Source organism: Mustela nigripes, chromosome 1 (genome assembly GCF_022355385.1).
Source record: "Mustela nigripes isolate SB6536 chromosome 1, MUSNIG.SB6536, whole genome shotgun sequence".
Classification (NCBI taxonomy): domain Eukaryota; kingdom Metazoa; phylum Chordata; class Mammalia; order Carnivora; family Mustelidae; genus Mustela; species Mustela nigripes.
This window is the reverse complement of record NC_081557.1, coordinates 180,518,731-180,532,899: the sequence shown is the minus strand read 5'-3', so window position 1 is coordinate 180,532,899 and position 14,169 is coordinate 180,518,731. Positions and strand designations below refer to the sequence as shown.

At 38.9% G+C, this 14,169-nt stretch overlaps 1 protein-coding gene across 3 annotated transcripts in view; it reads left to right on the top strand.

Moving 5' to 3' along the window:
* The window catches only part of PDE5A (phosphodiesterase 5A), a 148,365-nt gene that overhangs the window by 129,763 nt on the left and 4,433 nt on the right, over positions 1-14,169 (top strand). For all 3 annotated transcript variants that reach the window (XM_059377866.1, XM_059377880.1, XM_059377875.1), the window contains exons 16-18: positions 5,329-5,429; positions 7,404-7,481; positions 9,708-9,771. In XM_059377866.1, the coding sequence (XP_059233849.1) occupies positions 5,329-5,429; positions 7,404-7,481; positions 9,708-9,771 (243 nt within the window). The remainder of the gene's footprint in view (positions 1-5,328; positions 5,430-7,403; positions 7,482-9,707; positions 9,772-14,169) is intronic.

Genomic DNA, 14,169 nt, shown 5'->3' with positions numbered 1-14,169 from the left:
TCAAGGATTTTGATGGATTCCTTTCTCACATTGAGGTCCTTCATCCATTTTGAGTCTATTTTTGTGTGTGGTATAAGGAAATGGTCCAATTTCATTTTTCTGCATGTGGCTGTCCAATTTTCCCAACACCATTTATTGAAGAGGCTGTCTTTTTTCGATTGGACATTCTTTCCTGCTTTGTCAAAGATTAGTTGACCATAGAGTTGAGGGTCTATTTCTGGGCTCTCTATTCTGTTCCATTGATCTATGTGTCTGTTTTTGTGCCAGTACCATGCTGTCTTGATGATGACAGCTTTGTAATAGAGCTTGAAGTCCGGAATTGTGATGCCACCAACGTTGGCTTTCTTTTTCAATATCCCTTTGGCTATTCAAGGTCTTTTCTGGTTCCATATAAATTTTAGAATTATTTGTTACAATTCTTTGAAAAAGATGGATGGTACTTTGATAGGAATTGCATTAAATGTGTAGGTTGCTTTAGGTAGCATAGACATTTTCACAATATTTATTCTTCCAATCCAGGAGCCTGGAACATTTTTCCATTTCTTTGTGTCTTCCTCAATTTCTTTCATGAGTACTTTATAGTTTTCTGAGTATAGATTCTTAGCCTCTTTGGTTAGGTTTATTCCTAGGTATCTTATGGTTTGGGGTGCAATTGTAAATGGGATAGACTCCTTAATTTCTCTTTCTTCTGTCTTGTTGTTGGTGTAGAGAAATGCAACTGATTTCTGTGCATTGATTTTATATCCTGACACTTTACTGAATTCCTGTACAAGTTCTAGCAGTTTTGGAGTGGAGTCTTTCGGGTTTTCCACATATAGTATCATATCATCTGTGAAGAGTGATAATTTGACTTCTTCTTTGCCGATTTGGATGCCTTTAATTTCCTTTTGTTGTCTGATTGCTGAGGCTAGGACTTCTAGTACTATGTTAAACAGCAGTGGTGATAATGGACATCCCTGCCATGTTCCTGACCTTAGCAGAAAAGCTTTTAGTTTTTCTCCATTGAGAATGATATTTGCAGTGGGTTTTTCATAGATGGCTTTGATGATATTGAGGTATGTGCCCTCTATCCCTACACTTTGAAGAGTTTTGATCAGGAAAGGATGCTGTACTTTGTCAAATGCTTTTTCAGCATCTATTGAGAGTATCATATGGTTCTTGTTCTTTCTTTTATTGATGTGTTGTATTACATTGACTGATTTGCGGATGTTGAACCAACCTTGCAGCCCTGGAATAAATCCCACTTGGTCGTGGTGAATAATCCTTTTAATGTACTGTTGAATCCTATTGGCTAGTATTTTGGTGAGAATTTTCGCATCTGTGTTCATCAAGGATATTGGTCTATAGCTCTCTTTTTGATGGGATCCTTGTCTGGTTTGGGGATCAAGGTGATGCTGGCCTCATAAAATGAGTTTGGAAGTTTTCCTTCCATTTCTGTTTTTTGGAACAGTTTCAGGAGAATAGGAATTAGTTCTTCTTTAAATGTTTGGTAGAATTCCCCCGGGAAGCCGTCTGGCCCTGGGCTTTTGTTTGTTTGGAGATTTTTAATGACTGTTTCAATATCCTTTCTGGTTATTGGTCTGTTCAGGCTTTCTATTTCTTCCTGGTTCAGTTGTGGTAGTTTATATGTTTCTAGGAATGCATCCATTTCTTCCAGATTGTCAAATTTGTTGGCATAGGATTGCTCATAGAATGTTCTTACAATCATTTGTATTTCTTTGGTGTTAGTTGTGATCTCTCCTCTTTCATTCATGATTTTATTTATTTGGGTCCTCATGGTAAATAATCTTAAAGCAGTTTTACCTCCATCTTTTTATGCTTGCTCGCTGGGACTAGCTCTTCTCTGAGCCCTAGAACTAAACTGAGGAGGCCCGTAACTTTTCTGGTCATTCTTTCTTCTTATCTTTTCTTTCCTTTCCTTGTCTTTCAAGAGAGACAGGGAGCAAATGAGTGGGGGTGGGTACAGAGGGAGAGAGAATCTCAAGCAGACTCCATGCCCAGTGCCAGCCTGATGCAGAGCTTGAGCCTGCGATCCCATGATCCCAAGGTCGTGACCTGAACCGAAATCAAGAGTCAGACGCTCAATTGACTGAGCCACCCAGGTGCCCCATTTCTGGTCATTCTTTTTAAGTAAAAGCCTTCTAATTACCTTAAGTCCCAAAATATGTACAGGTCTCAATTTAGAAACCAAAATATCACTGGGCGTGGTGCCCAGGCTTGTAGACCCAGCTACTCGGCAGTCTGAAGCAGGAGGATCACTTGAGCCCAGGAGTTCTGGGCTATAGTGCGCTATGCCAATCAGGTGTCCACACTAAGTTCAGCATCAATATAGTGACCTCCCGGCAGCGCAGGGCCACCAGGTTGCCTAAGGAGGGGTGAACTGGCCCAGGTTGGAAACAGAGCAGGTCAAAGCTCCCGTGCTGATTAATAATTGGGATCGCACCTGTGAATAGCCACTGCACTCCAGCCTGAGTGCAACATATAGCCAGACCCTGTCTCTTAAAAAAAAGAAAAAGAAAAAGAAAAAAGAAACCAAAATGTCTAGTCCTATGTAAGACCGGATTCTGGATTTGGATTAAAGTCTTCAGGTTCTCCCCTTCCTGCTCTGGTTGGCTTCTTTCATCCCTACCTTGTGTTATTTCTAACTCCTTCCTCATTCCTAAACCCCATGTAGTTTCCTACCACTCCAGACTTGGAGAGTAGGAAGGGGGAATGAGTAAGAAGAGGGGCAAGAACCTTCTCAATAGACTGGAGACTGATACTGTTAGGAATGTCTCACTCTTTGGGTCTAGTAGGTGTTTAAACCAAGTTATTTTCTTATGGGCAAGTTCATAATCCCTGCCAGGCTCCCTTATTGTGGGGTTTTTCTACCAGATGTTTTTTTAATGTGAATGGTCATCTCTGTCTACTCTATGTATGGCTCCTTCCTCAGCTCCTGAAAGTCAGATCACTCACTTTGAAAACCTTTCTGTGAAGGTTCTTTAGCCTTCTTTGTGGCCCTCTTGAAAAGGACAGGATGGAAAGGAACCCCCACCTCCAAAACTCGGAAAATGCAAGCCGTCCTGTATAGTAGTAAGCTCTTCTTTACTGCCAAAGTCAATGTGGCTAGTTAACTTGTGTCTTGCCTTTTAGATTTTCCAGACAGGAATTAGACATGAGACCACTGCAGGCCCTCCCACACCCACTAGGCTACAGGAGACATATGTAGGGACTTCATGCTCCTCTCTTACCTGAGGTGACGAGGAACACTATCACACCACTCCCTAAACATCTCAGTGTGGGTGAGGGGTTAAGAGTTACACAACCAGATTGGCATCCTCATTATAAATTCTGCCTACAGTCTCATACAGATTGCTAAAGTTTGTGATTGTTTAATATGAATTAGTTCATGTGTGGTTGGTGCTTAAATGACATTAGCATAAATGTACAGGTTGTATTCATTCCTATACACATTCCCTTGGGTATGGTACTGGAATTGTGGGAGTTGAATTTTGACCTTCAGCAAGAAAGCAAAAAAACAAAAAATTCCCTCCCCTTGGCTTTTGCTCATGTACCCTTTCTGTCCTATATTAAGGGAGTTGACAAGGTCACTTGCACCTGAGGCCTTGATCTTTTGCTTTGGGCACTGGCTTTGGGCTTGGAGGAGGCTGCTCTTCCTTCAGTGCTGACCTAAGCTGCCCCACTGTCTCAAGATCCAATCCCAGCCATGTTGTCTCTGGGCCCCCACACACCAGCATGCATGCCTTTGTTCCGTACGTCTTGACTGTTCGCAGAGGGCATCCAGACTGGCCGGTCTGAGCTGTCCAGGTTACCTCCACATGCACCAGTCTTCAGTCTGCTTTATGCTCTGCTTCCTAAAGTTGCACGGGCTTTGTGTGATCTGCCCCAACACGATTTGTCCCACAAACCATATCATTTTTAGTGTGTAGGGTTTCAGAACAGAGACTTTGCAGGAATCACATATTGTGTGGTAGTAGAAGCATCTGTACTTTCCTTGGGGTTTGCTATCTATGTGCCTTATTGAAAAATATAAAACTTTTATTCCAATATCCCGTTCAGTTTTAAAGAAAGAAAATATGCTAACCTTTTCCTAAAGCATATTTAACAGTATCCCTATCAGAGGTACCCATGTCATTCAATAACATAGCTTACCAAGTAGTATGTTATAAGACCATGTGTGTATTCTGTCTTTGTAAGCACCAAAACATAAGAACTTACGGTCACTGTAAGTATTTTCCATTTGAAGTTGTTTTATGTTAAGTAAGAGTAGTGGGAGTTATTTTCTAAATAGTTTTCTTTCTGGCCTAGAATCTAAAATGACTTCATAGTTAAAAACAATGTGCATGGTTACAATCACAGATTCATTAATTAGATACACACCACAGTGTTTGCATCTAGTTACCCTCAAACCAGTGTTGCCTGCCGCACTCAGCAGTTTCCCTGTCTTTAGAACATATCCTTTGCCTCCAGATATCATTCCTACACTTCTGGGTTTTGTTTTGTTTTTTTTCCATTGGACCTGAGATTTAGGAAGCACATCTCACTTAATTTACAGATACTATTTTGAGGATATGCTGAGTACCCAAGGAATGTTTTCTGTAGTTCAAGATGAGAGAACTACTATGCTTTAAATTACAGATAAAAAATTTTTTAAATGGTTATATGGCAAAAATGTTCCATTATTTACATCTGGATTAGCCAGCTTTTCAATATTTCTTATAGATGTTTCAACCCATGTTTGCTATTTATCACCAGTAAGCGCACCTTTGGCTCATGTCCTGTACCCATCTGTATTAGCATGTTCCTAAAGAATGCACAGTGTTCTCAACATTGATTAAGTTAAATTATATAACTTTGCACCCAAAAAGTGTTTTTGGATTTATTACAAAAGCCATAGAGAACTGGTTTCTTTAATAATCAATTGTTTAAAAGTTCCACTACTCCATTCTTCACGTCCATTAACATGGCTTTGATTTTTCAAAGGTTTCTCTTGCTGTTACAGCAATTCACCTGCCCAAAGGTCAAAGATGTAGTTATTAGATTTCAGGCCTGGCCCAAGACCCAAGGTGTATAAGATTTGGAAAGACATACATGTGTAGGCAAATGTACCATTATGAAGCTGTCTTTTCTTCTTGGACAAGGTGGGGGGGGGAGCATAGAGGGCAAATGTCCTTTGATGGTATTTACTCTGAAGTAAGCAGCTGTCCTCTGTATTCATGAGTTCAGAACACTGGGCATGTGTTTAAGATACATCATTCTAGCTTCAGATTTTGTTCTTGTCAGCCCTTCCTCCAGGTGGAGTGCTAATGATGGTTTCTTTTTATAAAGGGCAACCAGATCCTCAGTGGCCTCTCCATTGAAGAATATAAAACCACGCTGAAAATGATCAAGCAAGCTATTTTAGCTACAGACCTAGCACTGTACATTAAGTAAGTCCTAAGAAATATTTTGTAATAAATAGGTCTTGGAGGTGTTTGCACTGTTTCAAACTTTTAAAATGCATGTTGGGAAATTTTTAGATTATAAAGACAAATGTCCTGGCGAGTCAAATGTCTTGTTTTTCAAACTATGAAGCAGTTTCCTAAAGGAAGCCAGAAAAGGCTATTTCTTTGAATTCTCACTTAATTCTACAAGTTCCAGAATACAGAGTTATTTGTGCTGTTGATCTACTGCTATGTCTCTAAAGTGATGTACAAAGTAAATTATCATACCCAGGTCATTCCAAGCTAGGTTGTGCAACCTAAAGATGATATAGTCTGTTTGCTTTTCCTCCTTTCCTTCACTGCCCCTCTGCAGCTTCTGACCGTGTTACAGCTCCTTTACACTATCATCTAAGCCTAGGTGGGCAGGAAAAGGTGCTAAGTGCCAGACAAATAAATCTTGTTTCTTTTTATTTGATCCTGGCAGAAGACTATTAATATAGAACTTTAGTTAGTGAAGTTACAGACTCAAAAATTAAAGTGGGCATTAGAGTAATATTTGTCATGCATGTATGCATTTACCTATAATTAAACTGCCTTTCTAAAAGCGAGAAAAGCCTTTGCTGCCTTCGGGCAGGCCAGTTTCCCACATGCAGACTGAGATCTTTGCTGCACTTGTAGGAGTGAGGGGAGAGGAGTCTGGAGGTCACACTCACGGGATTTCCTTGAAGCACAAAGATTCACACTCACGGCTTTAACCACTCTGATGAGAAGTAAAAACAAGTAGAACAGACACATAAAATCACATACCAGATACCCACTCCTGTACATTTAAAAATAACAGCATCTAAAAGGGTCTGGGTCATTGGATTTTGGAGCACTTGAAAGTTAAATAGGATGAAAGAAAAGACCGCAAACTTCAGTTTATTTAAAAATGACTGCAGAACAGAGATTATCAGATTATGAAGGATTTAAAAAAATTTCTGTGAGCACAAAGACTTCCCAGCCTTTCCAGGCCACAAGGGTCTTGCCTCTGAACCCATATGAAACCTATTTTCCATTTTTTATACTCTAATCACATACAGTCCGTTTTGTTATATAAGTGTTTCTTACATTTGTTTTGTGTCTCCAACTAGATTTTAAACACGGTCAGAAGGGCTCATGCCTTATAACTTCCCAACATGCTTAACAAGTGCTGGGCACAGAGGAGATATCACTCAACACTGAGTGAATATCATTGTACACTTTATTTGGTCTTTGCTTCAGAAGACCTTTGCTACTTTATACTGAGTATAGAATATAGAGTAATTATGAACATTATTCTACCCTATACCATAATGTGTAAGATAAATGAAATTAAACCAAAGCCATATAGATCTGATTATGCCATGCCCTTAAAATTTCTTAAGTCATTCTTGGCATCAAATTTTTAACTCATATTTGTTTTATTTTCTGAAGATCATATTTAAGAATTGAAGTGACCATTATTTGTGAGCCATAGTGAAATAATAATTTGAAAATAATTTAAATTTTAAAATAATCTGTTTTACCCAAAGAAAATGGTAGAAGGGGGGAGAGTGAGATATTTTTAGTCTTTTTAATTTTAATTTTTATTTATTTATTTTAAAAGATTTTATTTATTTATTTGACAGACAGATCATAAGTAGGCAGAGAGGCAGGCAGAGAGAGAGGAGGAAGCAGATTCCTCTGCTGAGCAGAGAGCCCGATGCTGGGCTGAATCCTAGGACCCTGGGATCATGACCTGAGCCAAAGGCAGAGGTTTTAACCCAGTGAGCCACCCAGGCACCTCGATATTTTTAGTTTTTTAAATGATGACTTCTATATTGGATTCTAAGGTGGAGGAAAAAATTTAGAGATTTTTTTTTTTTTCCAAAAAAATTTACTCTATGGGTCTTTGTCAACCAAAGAAATAAGAGCCTGGAGACTCATCATAACTACCAAATGTTTTTCTTTATTTTCAAGGAGACGAGGAGAATTTTTTGAACTTATAAGAAAAAATCAATTCAACTTAGAAGATCCTCATCAAAAAGAATTGTTTTTGTAAGTAGGTTTCCTGTTCTTAAAGCTGAAGTCTTGTTACCCAATTAATTTTATCACTATCAGATTTTATTGCAATTATTTGTTACAATGTGATGATCTTAGAGTTGTTAGATTTCTCTAGAGTGTTGTATAAAGGGCTGAATATGAATATTTATTTGAAAAGAAATGCATTTGCCAATACAAGTGAATAAATCACTCCTTTGTCCTAGAAGGACCTTTAAAATGTGGTAGAATATCAATACAAAGCTGTAAGGTTCCCTTGCTCATATTCTCAATTGTTTGGAATGGAATAGCTGAAAATAGCGGCTCAAAGACTGTGGGAGCAAGAAGGTCGCTGTGAAGTGTTCACTTCTCTTGAGTGATGGCAGAGTAGCACAGTCAGAACATCAGGATTTCCATTCCCCTCCCCTGTACACCTGTCCTTCCCTTCTAGCTGCAGAGACCATCCCTTCGGTTTTAGCATTCCTACCTTTGCCACGGCAAGAACCGGATCCATCACAAAGAACAGGCGGTCAATCATAGAGAAAAGAATGACTCAGAACACCAAGGAGAGTGCTATCATAATTTTGAAATCAACATTTCTTTAAATGGATTGATACTACTTAGCATGCAAAAGAAGATGCAAATTTTAAGGGAACAATGCACAAATGCCCAGCTTGTCTGTTTTGTTCTGCACAATCATGCTTGACTTCTTAGCCTCAAAATGTTTTTCATAACAGTTCCTTAGAAAAGTAGAGACCTGTAGGGGCGCCTGACTGGCTCAGTCGGTAGAGCATACCTCTTGATCTTGGGGTTATAAGTTCAAACCCCACACTGAGTGTAGAGATTACTTAAAAATTTAAAAAAAAAAATTTTTTTTAAAGTATAGACATGCTACTGTAGTTAGTGAACAGTTTGTCCCAATAACAAAAAAGAAATTTAAAGGCAGTTCCAAGTCTGCAGCTGCTCCCACTGCCGGGTCCCACTCGCTTGCGGAGAAGAGTTCCCAGTTCTAGAGCACGATGTCCCATGAGCACCCGTTTTTCAGATTTTAGTGAAGCTCACCGAGGGGCATAGTCTCCTCTGGGGAAGACAGTTTATACTGATGAGCACCGAAATCCTGCATGACAGCGGGTTTATAGTGATTGCAGATATCTCTCCTGCACCTGCTTCTCCAAGAGAGTTGGTAGAAGAGGTCGAGTAGCAGCAGCAAACCACTTCCTTTTTGCCTCACAAATTTAAAGGAGAACGTGCTTTTAGGTTGGGTTTCCCTGCAGGGACGAGGGATACATCCCTTTACTGCAAGTGTTTCTGTATTACAGCAAAGGCCTTTCTTCTTCTTCATTCAAACGAAATTCTTACAGACAGGCCTCTGGCTCCAAGAGGGAAACATTGCACTAAGTACAGAGCCATTGTCATATGACAGTTATGCTATTGAGTTTCTAGAGCTGTATCGACACCAGAGCTCAGCATGACTTTCGCTTCTCTCAACCACAGAAAGACAAAAGGGCACTGTCCTCTCATTTCCCCCTTTCTCTGGCAGATACTGTTTAAGTCAGAACTTTTCACACAGAAAGAAGTCACTTCATATGCTGAGGTCAGCATTGGGATGACCCACCATCATTCTTGCTCTCCTAGAACTTCTATCAGTAGAATATCTGGTGTTACCCTTTAATGGCAAATTACTAGTAGACAATGTGTTTTCATCTTAGTGTCACTGAGAATGGGATACCAAGGTGAAAAAAAAATAGTAAGAGCAGGTAAGCTTTTGCCCAGAGGTTAGTAATTTCTCTCCCTGTGCCAATCTGGAACTAAAGGAGGCAGTTTTAGGGCAAATCCCAATAGTTCAGTGGACAGCCAAAACCGTGACACATGCTGTTGCTAAATCAATCAAACTTTAGAAAAATTGTTTCTGTTTCTTTGGTCTTTATAAGCAGCCATCCTACATAGGTTAGGGGGCTTTAAATTTAAAGTTTTTACCAGTAACTATTTACCAAGAATATATATTTGCATAAAAAGGAGGGGGAGAAAAACCATGAGAGACTGTGGACTCTGAGAAACAAACTCAGGGTTTTAGGGGGGGGGGGTGGGTGAGCCTGGCGGTGGGTACTAAGGAGGGCATGTATTGCGTGGAGCACTGGGTGTGGTGCATAAACAATGAATCCTGGAACACCGAAGAAAATTAAATTTAATTAAAAAAAAAAAAAAAGTAAATCGTAGCCTTGGGCTTCTTTTTTCCCTTAACAGAGCGATGTTGATGACAGCTTGCGATCTCTCTGCCATTACCAAACCCTGGCCTATTCAACAACGGGTATGTTGCTTGCTGATAGTAAAAGCAGGGATTAAACAGTCAAAGGAAGAAAAGTCTGTATTCTAAAATAGCTTCGGGAGTATTTGTGGTATTTTTTCTAATTTTTTAAGTGGCATTAAAAGCAGATAATTGGACATAAACAGGTTGTCTTTTGTAGAAGATTCCTTAGCATTTACTAATATTTATAAGATACAGTGAGAGAGAGCACCTGTATTAACACAGCAAAAATCTAGCTGTTGATAATCTTTAATTCCAGTACTTCTGGCTCACTTGGGAATATTTTTAGCACATTTTTTAATAACCTTGAAAAACAGAAGCAGCAAATTATTTTTCTTTTTATGATTTTTCTTTATGGTTTGCCTTCTAGGCTATACCTCAGCTCCAAGTAGGCATTAATGAGTAGAACTTAAACATTTCCTGGGGCTTATAAATATAGGAAATGTTGATATAAGGTGTCAGGAAGGATGTGATCAGGGCCTGTGGCCAGGAGGCTAGAAATATATCCTTCTCTCTAAATAAGTAACTGCCATAACATTTCGCAGAGGCAGTAAAGGCCCTGGGCTCAGACAAGGGACGGCTGTACATACAGTGCTACATATATCGTGCTTTGGGTTTTTAATCCTAAGTGCACTACGCAAGACTGTTGACAGTCTGCTGCTGGTCAGGGCTGGGCTCTGAGCTGCACAGTCATGGAGGCCAGTGACAGGTTCATCTCATAAAACACAAATGCTGAGAAAACAAGATTCGAAATGGACTCTGCAGGCACCATAGCTGCCGACGTGCTGGAAGCACTCAAGAAAGATGGTCTTCATGGACTGTCCTGCTCTGTAATAAATGGGACTATCTGCCCATTTCCAAATAGGGAAGAGGGTGGAAGAGGGAAGAATTTGTTTTTTCATTTATCCTTTCAGCTTAATCAGATCCCAGAAAGGTAGAGCCATGAGGTGGGGGATCCAGACATAAAAAATAATACTTAAAGCCTCTAATTAAAATAGTTTGGTATTGGTGATAGACCAGTGGAAACAATAGAGCATTGAGAATTGCACAGAACATTTAGTGTATAATAAAGATAGCATTTCAAATAACTGGGGGAAGAGAGAGACTTTTTTTGAAATAATCTTAGGGGGACTTTCCCATCTTCCATAACCAGATGCCGAAAGACAAAATTGGATGTACTTTGCATACTTACATTCCAAATGGAGCATAGAGTCCACTGTAGAGAATTAAACCATAGAAGTACTAAATAAAAACATCTGTGGATTCTTCTATAACTTAGGAGTAAGAAAACTTACCTAACTATGGCTCAACATTTAGAAACAATGGGAAAGATTAATAAACTTGATTACATAAAAATTTTTTAAAAAGCAAACTTTTGCATGGTAAAAGACACTGTAAGCAAAGTAAAAGTAAATGAGAAACTGATAAAAATATTTACAACTTATGTTTTATATTTAATACCCCAACATTAAAGAACTCATAAAAATAGAGAAGAAAAACAGCAACAATCCTTCAGAAAAATGGGCCAAATTTTTGAACAAAAAGTTGATGAAATGTGAATGGCTCTTACTCATTTGCAGAGGTCCTCAGAACCTCATTCATAAGAAGAACTACAAATAAACTTGACACAGAAAAGCTTGTATAGAATCTCGTAACAGGGGGCACCTGGGTGGCTCAGTCCTTAAGTGTCTGCCTTCAGCTCAGGTCCTGATCGCAGAGTCCTGGGATCAAGCCTGGTGTCGAACTCCCTGTTCAACAGGAAGCCTGCTTCTCTCTCTCTCACTCTCCCCTGCTTGTGTTCCCTCTCTTGCTGTATCTCTCTGTCAAAGAAATAAATAAAATCTTAAAAAAAAGAATCTCATAACAGCTCCATTCCTAATATGGTAGTATTATATATGGCAGACATGTTCCAAGATCCCCAGTGAATGCCTGAAACCACAGATAGGACTGAACCCTTATATATACTATGTTTTTTCCCATGTATACATCACTATGGTAAAGTTTAACTTATAAATTAAGGACAGGAAGAGATTAACAACAATAACTAATAATAAAATAGAACAATTCTAACAGTATACTATAATAGAAGTTATGTGAATGTAGGGTCTCTCTCTCTCTCTCTCTCTCTCTTATTTGATTGCACTCTCCCTCCTCCTCTTCGTGATGATAGGAGATAATAAAGTGGAGAGGTAGTGGGGTGGATGATACAGGCATTGGGATGGAGCGTTAGGCTTCTGTTGGCTTCTGACCATTTATCAGAGGGAGGATCATCTGCTTCTGGACCGCAGTTTGAAACCATGGAAAGCAAAACTGTGGATAAGGGAGATTACTCTGGTCAGGACTAGAAACAACCCAAACGTCAATCAGCAGGAGGATAGCTAAACATACTGTAGTGTATTCCATATAACTCACACAAATTGTATGAACTACTTAATATTGTAGTGTATTCCTTATTCCTTATATATTCCTTATATAGTGTAATATTTATTCCTGTATTGTATCCACTTATACAGTGGAGTACTGCTCAGCAGTAAAAAGAAACTCACCATTGATACATTCGATAACACGATGACTCTCATAAACACCATACAGAGCAAAAGAAGCCAGACGCAGAAGAGTATGTTCTGTGACTCCATTTCTATGAAGTTCTAGACTAGGCAAACTAATCTCTGGGGAAAGAAATAAAATAGTGATTGTGAGGGGAGAGAGGAAAGAAGGGGCAGGAAATCACTGGGAAGGGTCATAGAAGTGATAGAAGTACTCTGTATCTTGGATGGGGAATTTATTACATAGTTATATGCGTTGGTCAATACAGTGAACTCATGAACTGTGCGATTCAAAGTATGTAAATTCTACTTCATTTAAAAACAAACAAACAGGGACACCTGAGTGGCTCAGTTGGTTAAGCAGCTGCCTTCTGCTCAGGTCACGATCCCAGCGTCCTGGGATCCTTGTCCGCGGGGAGCCTGCTTCTTCCTCTGACTCTGCCTGCCACTCTGTCTGCCTGTGCTCGTGCTCTCTCTCTCTCTCTGACAAATAAATAAATAAAATCTTAAAAAACAAACAAACAAACACTGAGATATTATATCTTACTTGTCCAGTTGGCAAAATCCAAAAGACTTCATGAGATACTCTGCTGGGGAAGTTGAGGGAAAACAGGAATGCAAAATACTATAGCTCTTTGGAAGTTTATAAATATATTCATCTACCATTACTTCTAGGCACCTTATCCCAAAGATATACTGGAAAGAACATAAAAAGATATTTATACAGGGCTACTCACTATAGTACTATTTGTAATGGCAAAGACCGGAAGTATCCCAAATATTCATCAGTAGGGTACTGACTGAGTAATTTACAGCACATTTACACGATGAGTTCTATGCAACTGTAAAAAAGAAAAAAATGGGGGAGTATCTGTATACTACTACAGAGCGATTACAAGAATGTATTTTTAAGGGAAAAAAGCAAGGTATAGAAAAAAGTATAGAAAATGTACTCTACCATTTATCTAAGAAGAGGGTAAAATATGAATATGTGTACATATTTTCTTCATATTTTAAAAACCCAGGATTTACTACAAAAAAGTTAATGATTCCCTGTAAGGGAAGGAGGAAATAGCACTTAGGGAACAGAAATGGAAGCTAGAGATGCTGAGTGTACTAGTTCTATAGATTTAACTTTGGAACGGTTTAAATCATTTCTAAAATTATGAAATTGAATTCTAAGTATCCATAAGCCTTGAAAGTAAGTGAAACAAGCCTGATTTTGGTTGCAAAACCATACATGAAGGGAACTATTTCATTCCAAGTGACATTAAAACAATACTTTGACCATGTATCTCTAGTGGAGTGTACCCTAAAAACAAAAAGGAATTACCAAAAAAAGCTTTAAACTGTTTTCAGTAATCTTATTATAGTGGTGATTTTGCCTAGATACTCAATCACTGCTTTAGATGATGCGGGATAAAAGCAAATAAAAAATACTGTAGTAGAAAGATAAACGTGGATAAGGTTGGGCAGAAATGGTGTAGTTCTGAATTTGAATTGAAATGTTGTATGGACTTCTGTTGTGCCCTAGCTCCATCCTCTAAAAGGGCTTAAAAATAATGACCAACCTGGTGGTAATGAACAAACCTGGTGCCCATATTGAGGTTTCTAAGTACTTCATTTTGAAGGAATAAGGGCTCTGAAAAGAAACAGCTGATAGCAGTTCTAAAGCAGGACATGAACAAAATGAGCCTAGAACATCTTACTGTATCAGAAAGCAGGGAAGCTATTAAAGACTGGTAGGGTTTTTTCAAAAGAACAGAGAAGCCAAATTAATAAGCTCCCACTGGCTGAGATGGGACAATCTGAGTATCAATAAGGATTGAAATCCATTAAATATGTTTCCATCTAA